Below are 19,760 nucleotides of genomic sequence, written 5' to 3' on the forward strand. Positions count from 1 at the left end.
TCATTTGGTAAAACTTGGTGTCTAGCTTGACCTTGTCAAGTATTTCATCTTGCTTCCTCTGATTGGATCCCTCTAAAAGTTACCTATAGCTAGCTTACTATCTAGTGGCAGATTCGTTCTAAACTCAAAGTAAATAACAGTTTGAGGTTATGGCCAGAGTGCCATTGTTATTTTATGAAATGTTCATGATGACTGGATCAATACAAATGGTCTAAAATGATCCGAACAGAATATTTTTCCTCTGACTTACTTTATTATGGTTAAATAAGGGTTAAGGCTTTTTTCCTTCTCCTGTAAAGTTAGCATTTTAGAGATACAAGTATTTTTGACAGTATCTTACAGCTTCAATAGCCTGGGATTGCTCAGCTCAGTCCTGTGATGGGAAAGAACGCTCCTTTCTGTTCCATTCCAGTGTCCTCTTGGGAAAGTCTGACTATATTTGGCCATAACTACAGCTCATCAGTCCAGTCCACTGAAAGCACACATCTTTAATGGACACACACACACACACACACACACACACCCCGTCTGATAACCTGTGCACTGATCTGGCTAGATTTATCTTAAGAAACAGAACAGTCGTTATTCTACGTTATTCTTGTAGCTGTAATATAAACAGATCTTTTATGAACTCTTGTGTGAAGCGTGGATCTGTCTGGCTGAGGTCTGTTAGCTATTAATAAAGCCAGTGCTTGTCTCTTCTGGGCTCTTTCCTCCGTTCTGCTGTAGCTCTGTGTAAATAAAGTAGAGTAGATGGCAGCTAGAGGGAAAAGTCAGTTTAATATATTTGGATTTGAGCTTTATTCTGTATGGGCTAGGTTTTATCTAGGGCTGCACAGTATCAGAGAAAATCTCACAATGCAATATAAAACTCTGGAAAATAAAATAAGAGACAGCTTTAAAATAATCAGTTTCTCTGATTTTACTATTTATAGGTTTACATTTGAGTAAAATTAACATTGGGGTTTTATTCCATAAACCACTGACAACATTTCTCCCAAGTTACAAACACAAATATTGTTTTTAAGTGCATTTATTTGAAAATAAGACACATTGAAAAAGGTACAGTGGTTGTAAACATTAAATAATGCAAAGAAAACAAGTTTATATTCATTTAGAAACAACAATGCTATGAGTTCAGATTACCCTTATCTTTAATTACAGCTTTCATCTTGGCATGCTCTCCACAAGTCTTTCACAATGCTTTTGGCTGACCTTATTCCACACCTGTCACACGAAAAAAAACACTATTTTTCTGCATTGTAGGTTAATAAATGACAGTTTTGCACATCTTGGCTGGACTTTCTCAGTCAGCTTTATGAGGTATGGTTTTAAGTTAACAGCTGTGCTGAACTCGTCAAGAGTTGATTACTTGAATTTCTTGTCTCTTAATGTGTTTGAGAGCATCAGTTGTAAAGTTGTGAAGAGAGAGAGTTACAGGTATACAGTGATTAGTCTTATTTGAGTAATGTTCTAATCCATATTATGGTAAGAACTACTCAACTAAGTAAATAAATAAATTACTTAAAGAAATGAAGGTCAGTCAATCTGAAACATTTCAAGAACTTTGAAAGTATCCTCAAGTGCAGCTTCATCAGAGCACGAATAATGTTATGATGGAACTGGCTCTCATCAGAACTGCCCCAAGAAAGGAAGACCACGAATTACCTCTGTTGAACAGGATCATTTCTTGAGAATTACCAGCCTCAGAAACTGCAAGTTAACAACTTAACCCCAGATAAGAGCACCTGAATGCTTCACAGAGTATTTTTGATGATTCTTTCCTACATCATTCCTTACGGATTCCTTATGTGTTCTTTCATAGTCTGGAAACATTCAGTATTAATTTACTGAGCAGGAAAAAAGATGCTATTAGTATTATAGAGACAAAGTTGAGTGTTTTTAAAGAGACGAGAATACATGAATAAGGTAGCAATGGCATCAAACCAGTGCAGAGTGCTTAGAAATTTGCCTTGTTTTTGATTTATTGTGTTTGTATGGATTTACCACTCGGTCTAGTGAGTGTAACAGCTCACCCCTACAGTAACTCTGGCTGGGGGGTAAGTGGTCATGCTCCCACTTGGCTCTGCTATCAGCTGGATTGGCCATAAATGGTAATTTCGCAAAAACACTGTGTGGGTTAGGTCATGCCTTGCTCTGCTTTGTTTAGAAATATGTGTCACAATTAAGGTTAACACAGTAGATTTTACCTACTAGATTTTACAACTGTTAAGCAAATCACACCAGGGGGTTATTTAGATCTTTTTATAATCATTGTAGAAACTCTACACGAGGTATGAAGTGTTGATTAGGGTCCTGGGCCTCATTAGTGTTGACTCTTCGTGCTGTGTGTAAGAAGCAGAGGTGGTAAATTCCTCACTGTGCAATTCTGCACTGTGGCTGCACTGCTCACAGGCCTGGGCTGTTTGGCCATTGCAAATACAGGGAAATGTTTATGGTCAGCAGCAGGCTGTCTGAGCTTCCTGCCTGAAGCGCTGGCCTGCACTCTTTATCTGCTGGGATTTGTCTGACAAATGACCTTCAAACAAAGCCAGTGGAAGCCTCTAGAAAGGCCCCCTGCTCCCCTTTTTTAGTCAGTGTTGTTTTCATTGGCTGAACTCCCATTGCATCCAGTGTCTTTATTGCAAACAAGTGTAATAAATCTTTAAAATATCACCTTTAAATAGACAAAAGAGCATGATTCTTTAGTTAAAGGAGAACTCCTGTGTAAAATTAACTTTTGATGTAGTAAAATATGATAAAAAGTACTTACCTTTGATGAATAGCTCACATCCGCTCTCCCACAGCTTTCTGAGGTACAGTATTTTTTTTTTTTTTGCCCAGCACTCTGAACAACGGCTGTATCGGGGCATATTTTGTACTGATAATTACAGACATACATACATAGACTCAACATAGTCTGCCTCCTGGCGCCGGCTGCTATGCAATGCAGAGTCTACACATATATATATGTGTGAGCTATTTTGAGCCTGGATAACGGTGTAAAAAGTGATTTATTGGGGCAAAATATGCCCCAATACGGCCGTTGTACAGAGTGCTGGGTAAAAAATACAAAATTACAGGACCTCAGAAAGCTGTGAGAGAACGGAGGTGTGCTATTCAACAAAGGTAAATACTTATTATCATGGTTTAGTACACCCAAAGTCAATTTTACACAGTATGTTACACCTCTTATCATTATTTTGTTTGTACTGTATCAGTACTGCACTGTCCTGCCTGTTATATTGTCTCTTGTCTGCTGTATTAGGGCTGTACAATATATCGTTTAAGCATTGTCATCGCGATGTGCCCATGCGCAATAGTTACATCGGCACATGCAGGATGTGCGATGTCACTTTAGGCAATCAAATCAAACAGGTCATGTTGAAATGTTTTGATTCTTGACACAAGAAGTAGATACACAGTGCTGTCTCTGTGTCTGTGTAAGTGACGGGCTGCTGCTGCCTGAGAAGCACAAGGGGGAGCGCGAGGAGACAGGGTCAGGAGTAAACACGAGGTAACCGCATGGCCTCCATCCAAATGGTTGGGCACGTGCTTGTAAACGTAGGTACTTGACGAAAGCTGTGCACCTCAGCTGAAGCGCAGATATTTTCAGTTACAGCTGATTTCACGCTTTTAATCCCAGAATAACGCTCTTATTTACCTTTTAAAAAGCCATTTAAATGCCTGATTAAAGGGATTACTGTTGTTTTGCTGGGTTTTTTTTTTTTTCAATTTCCCGATATATTGTCGAAAAAAACACATTTGCCATGTACATTTTTTCCAATATCGTGCAGCCCTATGCTTGTATTTGTATTTATTTATTTAGAAGGGGACAGTGCATTTTCATAAAACACATGATTATACATAGTTAAAAAAAAAAGCCAGAATTAGCCAGAAGGCTAGTTTTCATCTGTAGTCCCCAGGCCACGATGTAAAAAGGCAAGAAGAAGTTTAAAAGAAAAAAGACACAAGATAGAATTACAATTTAAGAAAAAGAGAGTAAAAAGAAAAAGACAAACTACCATACAGTATAACACAAAAAAAAAACAAAAAAAACAAAAAACAAAGATTTATAAAAGATGCTATATTTAATGTATTTATTGTAGTGTCATAAGTCTATGTTGCACATTCGTTGCACATTTGCACTTTATGTTTGTCTATTATATTATTGTTCCACGTTGCACCATGGTTCTGGAGGAGCGTAATTTCTTTGCACTGTGTAACTGTATTCAGATGTAATAAAAATAAAAGCCTCTTGACTTGAGTTGACAACTGGAGATGCTAACACAGGCTAACACTGCAGAGATTGCACCTCATATGGGGGCCTCATGGGGGTCTGCAAATTATATACAAGATCCCAGAAATAATTTTTACAGTGAAAGAAGAAGACAGATACATAGTAAGAGAGTGATAGATAGAGCATTCTGATTGGTCTGTCTTCATGCTTGGGGTGGGGCTTTGATAGTTTGGTTTGATACAGCGCAAATAGAGATGATGAGACCCATTAGTGATGGGTCCCATCAGAGTCAGTAATAGCTAGGGCTGGACCCGAATATTCGGATATTCGGATATTCGTTCGTTGAGTAGGTATTCGGTTTTTAATTTTGGTATTCGGATATTCGTTTTTTTTTTTTTTTTCTTAGCTCCGCCTCACTCTAACGTTACAGTTCCGTTCAGGTTAATGGCGGTATATGAGAGGCAAAATGCCGAGAAGCTCAGCTGTTTGGAAGCATTTTAAATTGAATTCCGACAAGACAAAGGCAGTGTGCCAAATATGCGATATTCAGATGGCATATCATGGTGGCACATCAAGCTTGAGGAATCATCTAAATGCGGTAAGTATTATTTCTTGACGGTGTAAAAAAAACAAGATTATTCCTGCTAGCAAACTTGGCTTAAATAGTGTCTGCCCTGTTTTGCCATGACGAAGCTGCTTATGTCTGACATTAACAGTAATGTTATACATGATAATAACTTGCAGGCACTTCGAAACTGATTTATATAATAAAATGTAAGGGGTAATGTGGCAACACTAGGTGCTAAATCACAAAAAAAAAGCCCAGTCTATTAACAGCTTCCATCTGTATAGGTGCATACCGTCTGTATGGCTTCGCAGCCATCGACATCTTCAACCGACAAAACGACACAGCAAAGCCTCCAGTTCCAGAAAGCAATAACAGAGAAAAGAAAGAAAGAGATAACAGATGCTATAGTAGAGTTCATTGCACTAGATATGAGACCCATTAACGTAGTCGAAGGCGAAGGCTTCAAACAATTAATGAAAAAGATGGAGCCCGGTTACGTTCTCCCCAAACGCTCCAGTATTTCACAGGCCTTGTCTCTGAAGTACAGCGATCTCCAAGATCAAGTTTCAGCTCTTATTGAAAACTCCTCTGCATTAAGTTTAACAACAGACATTTGGACCTCGTTGAACATGGAAGCTTACATGTCAGTCACATGTCACTTTATAAATCAGGAGTGGGAACTTTGTAACTTTGTATTGGCAACCAAAGCAATGGAGGTGAGCCATACGGGCGTCCATATAGCGCAACTGCTTGGAGAAGTGGCGGAGTCCTTCGCTATTCCAAATTATAAGCAAGTAGCAGTTGTTCACGACAACGCTAGCAATATGAAGCTGAGCACGGAAACTCTGAAGAAGGAACCAGAAAAATGGGGCAACGTTCAAGGAGTTTTCTGCTCAGGACACACACTACAGCTATGCATAAACAGTGCTCTAAAACAGGACAGAATACGACGCACAATTTCGGCTGCTAGGAATCTAGTGGGACACTTCAAAAAAAGTGCGAAAGCTACAATTGCCCTAAAAGATAAACAAAAGCAGCAAAATGTTGTTGAGCACAGTCTTACACAAGACATCGCTACTCGTTGGAACTCCACATGTGAAATGCTTGACCGGCTGTTGGAGCAACGATGGCCGGTGACGGCTGTTTTGTCAGATCCCAGCATTACGAAGAAAGGTGATCGCACCCTGGATCTGTCAACCGAGCAGTGGAAACTGGCACAAGATTTAGTAGAAGTACTTAGGCCCCTAATCACGCTCACGGAGGTGCTCTCACAGGAGGAGAACGTGTCATTGTCCTCAGCTGTGCCAATGCTCTTTAACCTGAAGAAACGCCACCTGTCACTCGAGGAGGAGGACGAAACCCCAGCCATCAGAGAAATGAAAAAGACCCTCATCACGGAGATCGACAACCGATGGCAGCTTTTGACTATGGAGCCCAAGAGCATCTACCTCCTTTCTTCAGCACTGGACCAACGATTCAAACATTTAAAATTCCTTCAAAATGACATGAGGAACCTCGTCTACACGGAGGTTAGGCTTTTTAAAATTAAATACATTGCTATTCTTAAATATGTACTAGAATATTACGCTAAAATAAAATTCAAATAAAGTACAATATATACTATTATACACTATAGAGTGCAGGCAGATTTTACTAATAAAATGCTATTTGGTTAAGGTTGTCCATCTGGCTGAACATCTGCACCAGCAACAGGCTGTTCCAGGGGAGGAAAAAGAGCAGGCAGCAGGAGGAGAAGAGGAGCCCGAAGCACCACCACACAAGAAACGGAGACAGCAGGAGATTTCAATGCTGATGCAGTCTGATGAAGAAGAGGAAGAGCACAATGAATCCAGTGCAGCGAAAGAGATGGAGCAGTATTTAAAGGACACAACAAAAGTCCAGTCTGGTCCACTCACATGGTGGAAACAAAACAGCAACCGCTACCCCAAACTAGCTTTCGCAGCTAAATACTGCCTTTGCGTACCGGCCACATCGACCCCGTCGGAGCGTATTTTTTCCAAGGCCGGCTACATAGTTAACAAGACACGAAGCTCACTTTTACCAGAAAATGTGAACAAACTTGTGTTTCTTGCACACAACATGAAGAAGGTGTAGTTATACGTATACGTACTTACGTAGTGTTACTGTTTTTGTATTTAAAATGTTAATTTAAAGTTCTTTTTTAGGCTTTCCTGTTATTTAACGGCGCGACTTGCTATTTTGTTAAATTTCCTACACTCAGTGTTTTGTTTTTAAAGTGTTCTTTTCTGTGTTACTATGTTAATGGTGGGACGTGTGCTGTTTTGTTACATTTATTACACTTTGTTAGTCAAAGTATTTACATTTTTTATTTTTATTGCAATTATAATATATATATATTTATATATATATATATTTGCAATCTATTTTAGCAGCAATACTCTTATTAGATGGCTTAATAATTTCATTTCGTAAAATAATTATTTTTATTTGCAGTGTTCAAGGAGGTTGCATTGCTATGTTTAAGGTATTTTTAATGTGTGTGCTCCGTTATTAAATTTGGCGTTTGTTTAAGCTTCCCTGTAATCTATAATAATTTAATATTGATTTCTTTTGAAGCTATTAAAAGTTTGTTCTTTACAGAATGTTTCTCCCCGCGTCTCATGTCTTTTTTGTGTTTCCCCCCCGATTTTTTCGCTGCGCACATCGGCCCAGTGAATGACTAAGTCCCCCACACCACATCTCCGCTGTGCAAGCCGGCCCAGTGTCCGCGGCGGCTAATCCGCCCTGCGCAACCCGGCCCTGTGAATAGCTGTGTTTTAGTACTTGGGTTATACTTAAAACAAAAAAATTCGTTTGTCCAGAAAGTATTTTATATTCTTAAACTATGTTAAATTAGATCAGATTAGAGGAAAGTTATTCAGACATCATTCTTGTAGCCTAATTTACCGATTTATCGCTATGCTGTTACAGTGTTAATTAACATAATTCTGAATATATATATTAAATTATAAGTATATTTAATTTAATGTTTTGTTACTTTTTAATAGTAAAATAAAATTACTATTCTTTGTTTCTACATAAGGTCATGCTTTTCTTTTTCTTTATATTTTGTCAATACCTTTTATTCCCGACATTTTTTCGTATTTTAATCCTTTTTTAATCAGTCTTTTTTTGAAAACGAAGCTTCGAATATTCGCTTCGAATCAGTGCCGAATATCCGGAGCTCAAAAAACGCTATTCGGGCCAGCCCTAGTAATAGCACTAGGAGAGGTTTAAACATGGTCCCTATCAGGGTTGTAGCTAAATTGGACCCACATGAGATTAAGTTGGACTGTAATTATGGAGCCCATTTGAAAAACCCATTTGGGTCCCAGAAAAAAAAACAGACAAACCAACTCAGAGCCTTTACCCACCTGGAACCTACATAGTCCATGTTCCACTCAGATGATATGTTTAACCTTATTAACTTTGTTACTACTAACCTATGAACTTTATTAAAGTGTTGTGACCCCCATTTATTTCAAACTTAAGAAAGACCCACGACTGATTAAAAGGTCTAGGAGGCAAAATGTAAATCAAATGACCATACAGACAGATAGGTTTTAGTAATGGTGTATTAAAAATATGGCCAAGCACATATATGTACAAAGAAATCACACAATGGCTTTAGGGTATGCTTGATGTCAAAATAACAAACAAAAACTTACGAAAACTAAGCTAAGTCTGCCATGGGCTGAATGGTAGCGTTATGGCATTATGATGCTACCTATTCCTTACCCAAGTATGTGGTCTGTGAGCCAGCATACGCTTTTAGTTTGTGTAATTGAGAGTATCTGTCGAGGCTGCACAGCTTTGTGAATGCTGTTCTGTGTGTGTGTGAAAAAGGAATGGATAAATGTAGAAATGAAAGGATTTTCCTGATGGGAATTATTGCCTTAAACATTCTCATTATACAGAACACTCATACACCCTTATAGGAGCCAGTTTCTTATGTACTAAACACAGCAGCAGCATTTTCTTCACTGCAGAGCTCGGTTAACACACAGGAAGTCAACAGCATGCAAGAGTTACTGTACAGGAAGTCGGCTGCGAGGTCACTGCGTGCATTTAGAGAAAGCCAGTGCTGGGATACATGAGGTTTCTTACAGTCTGATGGGGTTTAGAAATGCTGCTCTTCTAAAAGATCCTCTTGTTTCTTGTTTTACTGCTTGATATTGTTTTGATATTTCAGAGAATGCCTACCTGCTACCTTGTCAAACCGTTCTTCATTTTGCTAGTGTATGTTTAAGGTAAAATGCGGAATCCACCGGAGATACAATTTAAACCTGCAGTTACTTACACAAGATACCTAACCCTAACTAACTGTTGTAAACAGAGCTGTAAATAGAGTGAACAGAGCTATAAGCTCCACCTGTGGGCAGTACTGAGCCAAGGTGGGCGAGGCCATGAACTCACTGGTTGACTGGTAGACTTCTGAGCCTTTCCTGATCGACTCGTTTTTCTGAGGCTTTTCTTTTACTAGCTACTGCAGACAAAGGAGGCATATACAACTCAGAGAGACCCAAAGTGTTTTACAAAGAAGAAGAAAAATGGATTTTAGCAGAAGGCGACCTTTAACTTCACTCTAAAGTCTCTTTTATATGAAAACACAGATGTGACACTATAAAAAATATAGAGGGCCCTATTTTAGAGATCATGGGTGAACCATCAACCAGATAGCTTGATTAAGGTAGCGTGTCAGTGTGTGTTTGGTATTGTGTGGACGCAAAATATACCACTTGTGCCGCTCATAATGTGCAAAAGGATGTATTCATTTTATTCATTAATTAATCCTGGGTGTGTTTGGGCTGTAATGTTAAATAAACCAATCAGAATGTTACCCGCCATTGCCTTTAAAGGAGAATTCCGTAGAGAAATAGACTTAGTGAAACATGATAACGAGTTTGAACTTTTATAGAATAACCCACTTCCGTTCACCACCAGTTTTCTGAAATACAGAGCTTTTAGCGGATGCTAAACAGGCTTACAATGCTAGTGATAGGGGCATAGCATTTCCCATGCAAATAAATCCCTAGCATAGATGGTTAATTTAATAAGACTGTTAATACACGCAGTACCTCCAGGTAGTTCTCAAAGCCCCACAAACTAGTTGTGCACTTTCAACTTCTTAGTTCCCTGGTTTTAAATGTCATACTCGTTATCATGTTTCAATACATCCAAGTTCATTTCTCACAGGATTTCTCCGTTAAGAGCCAGATGCAGACTTTGGTGGATTGCTATTTTAACAGTGTAGAGCTTCTGCGCTTCTCAGCAGAGAAAACTGACCAGCACATTCACGTTCACATTGACGCTGTTTCAGGTCATTTACAGAAACAGCAATGTTATTTTATTTTCTATTCTGTTTAAGGTTTTTTTATCCCATTGTCTCCATAATTTACACGGCCAAATACCCAACCCACTCATTATGACTATCACATCACTAGTGATTCCCCAACACCAGGAGGGTAAAGACTAGCACATGCCTCCTCCGATACATGTGAAGTCAACCACCGCCTCTTTATGAGCTGTCAAGTAAGAAAGTGCAGCAACTTGGTTTGGATACATCAGTTTACAGACACCTTGTGCTGATTGATATCACCCTTTGGAGTGATGTGGGGAGAGAGCGCCATCTACCCATCCAGAGAGAGCAAAGCCAATTGTGCTCTCTTAGGGCTCCGATGGCAAGCTACATGAACAGGATTCGAACTAGAGTATGCATACCAATAAGTTTCTCACAGATGACTGTTGTCAGGGTCAGTGGCACACCTGTCTTTTCTGTTGCCAAGATAGCAATACTAATTAAATATACCTAACACACACCTCACGTCCAGACCACCACGCCCATCAGCTTAGATATATTCTTAAGCATCTTCACTATTTAAACGATGCAGGCGCAAGGCATGGAGATAGGCTGTTGATGGGGTGTAAGGTAGCAATGAGCATCGTGACATGCCTTACGCAGGGTGTAGGATAGGGGCTAAAAAGTCTTGAGCTCTTAATGTTCCAATTTCTTTTTCTCTGTTCATTGTCTGCTTGTTAGGGATGCCCCCTGACAGTATACAAGTCGATTTTTCAGCTATCAGATCTGTCAAAACAAACTTCACAATTGATGGCTGTCCTAAAGATTGTCAAAATAGGCCCCAAATGTGATTTCACTGACAGTATTCTAATTTAGGAGCATTCTTACTGTTTTGTTCTCTTTTTTTTTTAGCTATCTTTAAGTTTCTCCTTTACAAAAGCGCACATTAGGGAGAGAAGCTATAGATCACAGTTCATTGATCAGTGTAGCAATAATGGAAATGATTATAAATGTAACTATGAAAAGGAATGTAAAATGATTATAGAAACAGAAGTAATATAACCATAGATTTGGGTTTATGCCACTGCGCCATATATCAGAGGCTTAGTTATATTTTAGCTTGTATTGCAGCTGAGCAGTAAGAGTGGACCTGCAGTGTTTACACCTGTGGGATTTGATAATGAACAGTGTGGGTATTATGGTGTGATGATGAATGGTCGCTCCAGTTTAAAGTGATTATAGTGTTTTGCTGCATAATCAGTACTGCCTCGGGGTGAACCGGCTGCGTGATCCGCCTGCATAAACAGCCAGTGTAAACAGACTGTGTAAACACTTTTGTTGTCACAGTAATCAGATAAATAAACCAGATTCCAGGTTCCAGTGCAACCACTCTATGTAAGGATGACTGGGTTAATGGGCTTACTGGGGTGCCTAGATCCTTTTATTTGCTTGATGTTTACCTCAGGTTTCTCCTCTTTGGAGAGAATTTTGTGCCAAACGTTTTACACAAAAAAATAAAATCCACAATCAAAATTTTAAGAATCAAGAGAAAAAATAGTTTGATGCAAATTCAAAAGAGAAAAAATGTATACGCAGCAAACATATAATATTAAATATACTTGGTTACTTCATTATCCTTTGCAGTTATTTGAAAATTATTTTTTGTGAATTTTCTGTGATTTTTGGGGTTTTTCTGCTAAAGACTTTTGCTTCTGAAATCTCTCCATTGATTCTGCTTCAGTCTTTTGCTTCTGAGTTTTGGCACACTTTTCACGGGTGGGCGGGGCTTAGAAGAAACGTTCCCCTTAAATCTCCATTGGTCAGCTTGTTAGTTAGTTTACCTAGTCAGTGAACTAGTGAGTTAGCTAGTCAGTGAACTAGTGAGTTAGCTAGTTAGTGAGCTAGTGAGTTAGTTAGTTTACCTAGTCAGTGAACTAGTGAGTTATCTAGTAAGTGAGCTAGTGTGTTAGTTAGTTTACCTAGTCAGTGAACTAGTGAGTTTTCTAGTAAGTGAGCTAGTGCGTTAGTTAGTTTACCTAGTCAGTGAACTAGTGAGTTAGCTAGTCAGTGAACTAGTGAGTTATCTAGTAAGTGAGCTAGTGCATTAGTTAGTTTACGTAGTCAGTGAACTAGTGAGTTTGCTAGTCAGTGAACTAGTGAGTTAGCTAGTTAGTGAGCTAGTGCGTTAGTTAGTTTGCCTAGTCAGTGAACTAGTGAGTTTGCTGGTCAGTGAACTAGTGAGTTAGCTAGTTAGTGAGCTAGTAAATTACTTGGTCAGTAAACTAGTGAATTTGCTAGTCAGTGAACTAGTAGGTTAGCTAGTTAATGAGCTAGTGAGTTAGTTTACCTAGTCAGTGAACTAGTGAGTTAGCTAGTTAGTGAGCTAGTGCGTAAATTATTTACCTAGTCAGTGAACTAGTGAGTTTGCTAGTCAGTGAACTAGGGAGTTAGCTAGTTAGTGAGCTAGTGTGTTAGTTAGTTTACCTAGTCAGTGAACTAGTGAGTTATCTAGTCAGTGAACTAGTGAGTTAGCTAGTTAGTGAGCTAGTGAGTTAGTTAGTTTACCTAGTCAGTGAACTAGTGAGTTAGCTAGTCAGTGAACTAGTGAGTTAGCTAGTCAGTGAACTAGTGAGTTTGCTAGTCAGTGAACTAGTGAGTTAGCTAGTCAGTGAACTAGTGAGTTTGCTAGTCAGTGAACTAGTCAGTTAGCTAGTTATTGAGTTAGTTAGTTTACCTAGTCAGTGAACTAGTGAGTTTGCTAGTTAATGAGATAATGAGTTAATTAGTTACGTAGTCAGTGAACTAGTGAGTTAGTTAGTTAGTGAGCTAGTGAGTTAGTTAGTTTACCTAGTCAGTGAACTAGTGAGTTTACTAGTTAATGGGATAATGAGTTAATTAGTTACCTAGTCAGTGAACTAGTGAGTTTGCTAGTTAATGAGATAATGAGTTAATTAGTTACCTAGTCAGTGAACTTGTGTGTTAGCTAATTAGTGAGCTAGTGTGTTAGTTAGTTTACCTAGTCAGTGAACTGGGGAGTTTGCTAGTTAATGAGCTAGTGAGTTAATTAGTTACCTAGTCAGTGAACTAGTGAGTTTGCTAGTCAGTAAACTAGTGAGTTAAATAGTTAGTGAGCTAGTTTGTTAGTTAGTTACTTAGTCAGTGAGCTAATAAGTTAGTTAGTTCGTTACTTACTTTGCGCATGGATATTTACTACACCTCACTAATGTGAGCTTTTTAATGGAGTGAAACACTTGCGTAGAGAATAAATGTAACGTTAAACATAATGTTTGTATGAATTTAACTGGAAAAAGTATCTGCTGCTGCTGCTGTTGTGCACTGGAACCTGTTCACTCCCGTGTTAGGAAAAGCGTCTCAGATGAGGGTTCAGGAAACCCGTCATTCCAAAACCAGCTGACCAATGGAGAAGGGGGATGCCTTCTTCTAAGCCCCGCCCACCCGTAAATTCATGAATAGAGTACCACTGTATTGTGCTTTGTCTTGTCTTAAATGGTAAAAAAAAATGGCAAAACCTGGAAAAAATGGCAATTAGTATTTCTTTTTGGCCTTTGGCCATGTTTCAGTTTGTTTGTTCTGTAGTTTCTGTAGGCCTCTTTTGATGTAGTCTGCTAATGCTAAGTTTCTAAGTGTGTGTTTTTAGCCTGAGGCTGTGTGTGATTGATTCTCCTGAGCTCACATAGTTCATTAATGCTGCTTTTGGTGATGTTTCAGGTCTCTGTAGGTCCTCCAGTAGACAGGTACGTCATTTAATCCTCGTGTTTTCTCTCCGCACATCACGCTTCACACCAGGCTCCTGTGAGGAAAGCTAATTCAATAAGTTTTATTCTGTGTAAAATAATTGACGCATAGGCTAAGCTCATTCATATTTGCTGGGTTTTTTTTCATTTATTTCAAATTTCCGTATGTTCTCCCCAATTTACAAGGCCAATTACCCAACCCACTCATTAGGACTCTCCCTATCACTAGCGATGCCCCAACACCAGGAGGGTGAAGACTAAAACATGCCTCCTCCGATACGTGTAAAGTTAGCCACCACCTCTTTTCAAACTGCTGCTGATTCAGCATTACTGAGTAACATCAAAGCGCACTCGGAGGAAAGCACAGCAACTAGGTTCTGATACATCAGCTCACAGACGCCCTGTGCTGTTAGACATCACCCTTTGGAGTGATGTAGGGAGAGAGCACCATCTACCCACCCAGAAAGTGCACAGGCTCCTTTAGGGTTCCGGTAGCCGATGGCAAGCTACATGAACAGGATTCTAACCAGCGATCTCCTGATCATAGTGGCAGCGCTTAACCCACTGGACCACTCAGAGCCCCATGATTGCTGTTTTACAGCATAAACGTAGGCTAAAATGTATTTTTGACCAGTAAATAAAAAATGGTTTAAATGAATCTCAAGCTCCGTCCAGAACTTTGAGCCATGAGTCTGATTACCCACTAATCCCCACTAGCCTTAATCCCCAAACCCAAACTCACAAATTAATAATCATTAACACAGCTGGTGCTAAAGCTCTATCAACTGTTCTGAGATGAGTCACATGTTGTCACAAGCTGTCACAAGCTGTAATAGATCTGCTACTATCTACAGAACAAAGTCTGAGCAAAAAGACCTACATAAACAAAGAGAGAAAATGAGAGAAGGAGAGAGATAGCTTGCCCTTTTGAAGGCTTGTGTTACTGAACTTTACTCTGCAGACTCTGATTAACAGCTTGAAACTCACATTAAAGTGATAGTTCATTAATAAAACTCTTTTTTCATAATGTGTTTAACTTTACCTTGTTTGAAAATGTCATTATTAACAGACCAATATATTTTTTTCATTGCAATTTAGGGGTTATAACTATAGTACTAATACAAAAATGTTGAATTCAATTACAAAATGTTATATTCTGTTATATTTGATATACTTGTCGACTGTCTAGCTGCAGCATTGTGGGCTGTAAGAGCAAGTTACCATTTTCTTTACTGCTGTGAGGTGTGACATCATGCTGTCTAAGAACTGCAATTGTGTAACTGTGGTGAATTCATTTGTCAATGTAATGGAATTGTCTGCTCATTATGCATACTTGTAATTTGCTTTGGATGGGATAAGTGTTTTAACTCATGAAAAACGTTACTACTCAGATTAGTGTTACTTTAAGCCCTATTCAGAGTCAGTGCTCACATATGTGCACTCATAATAATAAGCTGATTAAACTCACAAAGACTTGTATTTTACAAGTCAATTCTAAAATGAATTTGCTGTGTATAATACTGTTGATCTGAGCTCTGCAGTGCTGAGAAAATGTTCTGTTATCATCTGCTTTCATCATTTATAAATGGTCCCATGATCATGATGTAACAGTACAGATGCTGCCTGACTTTCAGTGTGTGTGTGTGTGTGTGTGTTGTGTGAGAGAGATAAGCTGATTTTCCTTAGTACAGACTAATACACACTTTTCTGATAAAAACTGATTTACTCAGGTTTTCTTATAAAAGGAAGTCACATGATATGATGAGATTTTTTTATATTTCAGCAAAACCCACACATTTATTAGTGTGGTCATGACCTTACTGCAGACATTCAAAATCATAGTTTACATTAAAGTTCTATGCATATTTGGTTCATACAGTTTATGCAGTTTAATGATGACAGTTTTATAAATAAAATATGAGAGGCTACTTCTTGTCTGGATACAAGATCATATGGCATTCTGCACACATTAAAGTTGCCAAATATGCCAACCGACATAAAGTGTTGCAACCTGGAGGAGACATTCCTGGGAAACCTCTCACCAAGAGGCCCCAGACCCTTTTTATAGGGTAGTAGGGGAAGAACTTTTATGTTCTCTTGTGGCGAAATCCAGTCTTAAATCAAAACACACCTGTAATCATTTTAATATCTGTCTGGGACATGAGTAAATGACAGCTTTTAGCAATCCAGAGAGCATTATTTGACCTTTTACTCTTGTATTTGTGTTTGTTGTTGTTGTACAGGAGCGCTGGAGGTATCTCGGAGGAGCCCGTTTGCCTGCTGGTTCAGCTCCATGCTGTACTGCTTCGGAGGAGCCATACTGTCCGGCATCATCCTGGCGGAGGCCCCAGTCGCTCCACTGGCCAACAGCACCAACGTCCTGCTTGCCTCGCTCATGTGGTGGGTAACTTTTCTTTGTTTCTTTATACAATTATTTGTATAATTCAATTGCATTTTATTGAATGAAATCAGCATTTGAAACAAAAGAAAAACAGAACTTGGTAAATTTGGTACAGAAAGCTTTGTTTGCAATTACAGAGGTCAGGCCTGTCCTATAGTGCTTGATCATGTTTGCACACACTGCAGCGAAGATTTTTGGCCCACTCCTCCATAGAGATATTCTTCAGATCTTTTAGGTCTCGGGGCTGTCATTGTGCAGCATTGTGTTTCAGCTCCTTTTAAATATTTTCTATTTGGTTCAGGCCTGGAGGCCATTCTCCATTGCTCTTACTAATTGAACAAAGTTGTTGGCCAAAATGGTGTGATACATGACCCCATCCATCCTCCCTTTAATACAATTCAGTCACCTTGTCCCAGAAGGGCCGATTCCTGACCTTTCTCAAAATCATCTTTACCTCACAAGGTGAGAGCTTGCATGGTGGTCCAGACTGGAGAAGATTGACAGTCATTCTGTGTTTCCTTTATTTTTAATAACTGCACCAAAAGTTGTTGGCTTCTGACAATTCTGACAATGGCTTGCCTATCATCCTGTAACCCATCCCAGCCATGTCCACAGATTTGTCAAACCTGAAATTATACAGTAAACAGACATATTTAAATAAACTAAAATCCCATTGTAATCATCTTATATTGATTCTTTTATTTTCCCTTTAAATATCCATTACTAAAAGTTTTAGTGTTGGAAATGTAGGATAAATGTAGGAAAAATGTGATAATGTATTTTTCATGAAGACTTGAAGCCTTTTTGTATTTTTTGAAGACACAGGATGGTTTTGTGTAAATATGTTATATAATTTATAATTATATATTATAATATGTACATTTTCCATTTCTTTAATTGAAAGGGTAAGTAATCAGAAAATTATTTTCAAAAGGCATCTGCACCAAATGTAATTTTTAAAGCAAATCTAATAACCCTGGACACATTTATACACTGCCTAGTGTATAATATTAGAGTGTGTGACCTTTTTTTTGATGGTGACTTTTTTTTGGCCAGGCAGTGTATATATCCATAGACAGCACAGCTCTAAAGGCGCTTAAAAAAAGTATTTGCATTCATTACCCAGGTAAAAGTATAGATACTAGGTTTAAAAAACTTCGGTAGAAGTTGAAGCATCAACTCAAGCTTTTTACTCAAGTAAAAATGTAAGGAGTAGAGTTAAAAAAGTCGTTTAAAACATAATTACACCAGTGAAGTACAGATTACCAACATTTCTACTGGTTTCAACACTACTTATAGTATAAAAGTAAAAGTAATGTAAGGGGAAAATGACATTGATAACAAAGTCTATAGTGCACTACAACACCCCCCCTCCCCAAAACACATTTCTCTAAAAGCCATAATGTCTTTAATGTTATATTAAAATGTTAATGTTGATAAATTGGGGCTGCACTAGGCTTTCTGATTCAGCTGCATATATGCCTATTAAAAATGAATGTATTTTAGTAGAATGTAAACATATTAAAAAAGCTTAGTTGGACGTTTGTCTGGAGTTCTTGAATCTCTGCACGGATCATCCTCATAATAGGCTACATACATCTTCTATGTTTTTGCTGGAGTGTGGGAGTGACATGCATGTGTAATAGATAATTGCATATAAATCTGGGTGGAGAGATTTATCTGGTTAGGGTTATGAGGCTATGTTTAAAATGTAAGGAGTAGAAAGTTCAGATAATTGTGTGAAAATGTAAGGAGTAGAAGTAAAAAGTAGTTTAAAACATAATTACATCAGTAAAGTACAGATTACCAACATTTCTATTTACGCAAAGCGACAAAGTATTTGTTTTTTCATTACTTGACACATGTGCAAAGCTCTAGGACCACATAGAACCATAAAAACCTCATAACTGTGCTGGTTTGAAGCCTCCACCTGTATTGATGTTGAATAGAGAATATAAAGGAAGTGTTTACTGAACTGTTTTTCAGTAAACACAGATACTGTTCAGTGTGTAAAGTTATGAGGAACTTTGGAACCATTCTTGGAAGATTCCAGCTGGATTTCATGGAAGCAGAGAAATCAGGTCTGTTAAGATGTAGTTTTGGTTTAAGCAAGAAGGTGAAGGCCAGGCCTCAGCTCTAAACTTCTCCAGAAAGGAGTTTCTGGGTTACATGGTAAAGGTTTCTAGATGCTGTGATGTGTGGTGCTGTACTGCCCCCCAGTGGACTGTAAATTACAGTGCACCTTCATCCAGTCTGTAGAAATGCATGTAGTCTATATTCTTTATATATATCAGTATTGGCATATTTGGCATATTAAAACTGGCTTTCTCACAATCCCCAAAAATGGAAAAATTACGCTGTTTTGTCGTCATGTCACACACGCTTGCGTGAGTGCTTCCGATAATTAATAGGCATCGCTGCAAAATTATGCTAATGGACAATTAAATGACCAGTTTCACTGCACTGAGAGACGGAGATGGCCAATTAAGAAATTAGTCGTGCTCCAGTGTGTGTGTGTGTGTGTGTGTGTGTGTGTGTGTGTGTGTAGTTATTACAGATGATCTGGAATGCAGCACTGTGTTGTCATCATGTTCTGGAACTAGACAAATTCGGGCAGAACACATGCAGATTCAATTTACATAATATGGACAAAACTATTGGGACCCTGTTCATAAAATAATCCTTTCTCAGAGTTTATTCTTCCTACTTTTGTTGGAGTAACAAAGTCTTTTCTGTCAAGGGAAGATATTTTAATACATTTTGGAGTAGAAACCATTGATATAGGGGTTTAATTGCAAAAGCATTTTTAAGGTCAGGATTCTGGATGTTCTCTGATCAATCTCATGTTCTCTCAAGGATACTTCCCAACTATAAGGTGCACTTAAAATCCTTTAATTTTCCCAAAAAATTTCAGTGCGCCTTTAAATCTGGTGCGCCTTATGTATAAATTATACCAGTCAGCTTGTAAGGAGCGGTAAAGCCAGCATTATAAAGGAGTTTCAGTTTAGTATTAGCTTAAGCCGTGCTAAGCTCTAGCTCTTTTGCTGTTCAGAGGTGAGTATTATCAGCTTGTAGTCTGCTGCTAACCCCGGCTAGCTCTGCTGGAGCAGTATTAGCATTAGCCGCTAACTGCGGTAAGTGCTATCTCTTTCGCTAATCAGAGGCAAGCATATCGGACCGTACCCTGCGTGTTTATTGTGGTAAAACAAGCTGTGTGGGACAAACCACTAACTAAAATTGTTGGGCGGCATTTAATAGCGGTTAGCCACTAATGCTAATGCTGCCACACTTAGCTATAGTGAAAATCTGGAAATCTAAGCTTACTGTAATTAAACAGAAGTGCTTTACTCACACAAATAAACAGTTTTCAGGAGAGAAATCTGTGTAGATTTACATCCAGCACTGGTTTGTTTACTTAGCTTAGCTTTACTTATCTAAGTTAGCCACCCATCCACCACCATCCAGCGGCAAGACCC

The 19,760-nt window shown here is 38.6% G+C and overlaps 2 protein-coding genes across 2 annotated transcripts in view; both read left to right on the plus strand.

The window, feature by feature from the left end:
• Positions 1-19,760, plus strand: part of tmem38b (transmembrane protein 38B) — a 47,642-nt gene that overhangs the window by 12,083 nt on the left and 15,799 nt on the right. The window contains exon 2 of the mRNA XM_007230611.4: positions 16,127-16,283. Within this exon, the coding sequence (XP_007230673.2) occupies positions 16,127-16,283 (157 nt within the window). The remainder of the gene's footprint in view (positions 1-16,126; positions 16,284-19,760) is intronic.
• On the plus strand, positions 5,617-6,943 carry LOC125782400 (zinc finger BED domain-containing protein 4-like). Its single transcript, XM_049466312.1, has 2 exons — positions 5,617-6,337; positions 6,486-6,943. The coding sequence occupies exons 1-2, from the start codon at positions 5,633-5,635 to the stop codon at positions 6,921-6,923; spliced, it is 1,143 nt and encodes a 380-aa protein (XP_049322269.1). The 5' UTR covers positions 5,617-5,632; the 3' UTR covers positions 6,924-6,943.

This window comes from Astyanax mexicanus, chromosome 17 (assembly GCF_023375975.1).
Source record: "Astyanax mexicanus isolate ESR-SI-001 chromosome 17, AstMex3_surface, whole genome shotgun sequence".
NCBI classification, from domain to species: Eukaryota; Metazoa; Chordata; class Actinopteri; order Characiformes; family Acestrorhamphidae; genus Astyanax; species Astyanax mexicanus.

Coding starts and splice junctions, on each gene's coding strand:
- LOC125782400 (XM_049466312.1), top strand. CDS start 5,633: ATGAAGCTGAGCACGGAAACTCTGAAGAAGGAACCAGAAAAATGGGGC. Junction 6,338..6,485: donor GGAACCTCGTCTACACGGAG/GTTAGGCTTTTT, acceptor TATTTGGTTAAG/GTTGTCCATCTGGCTGAACA.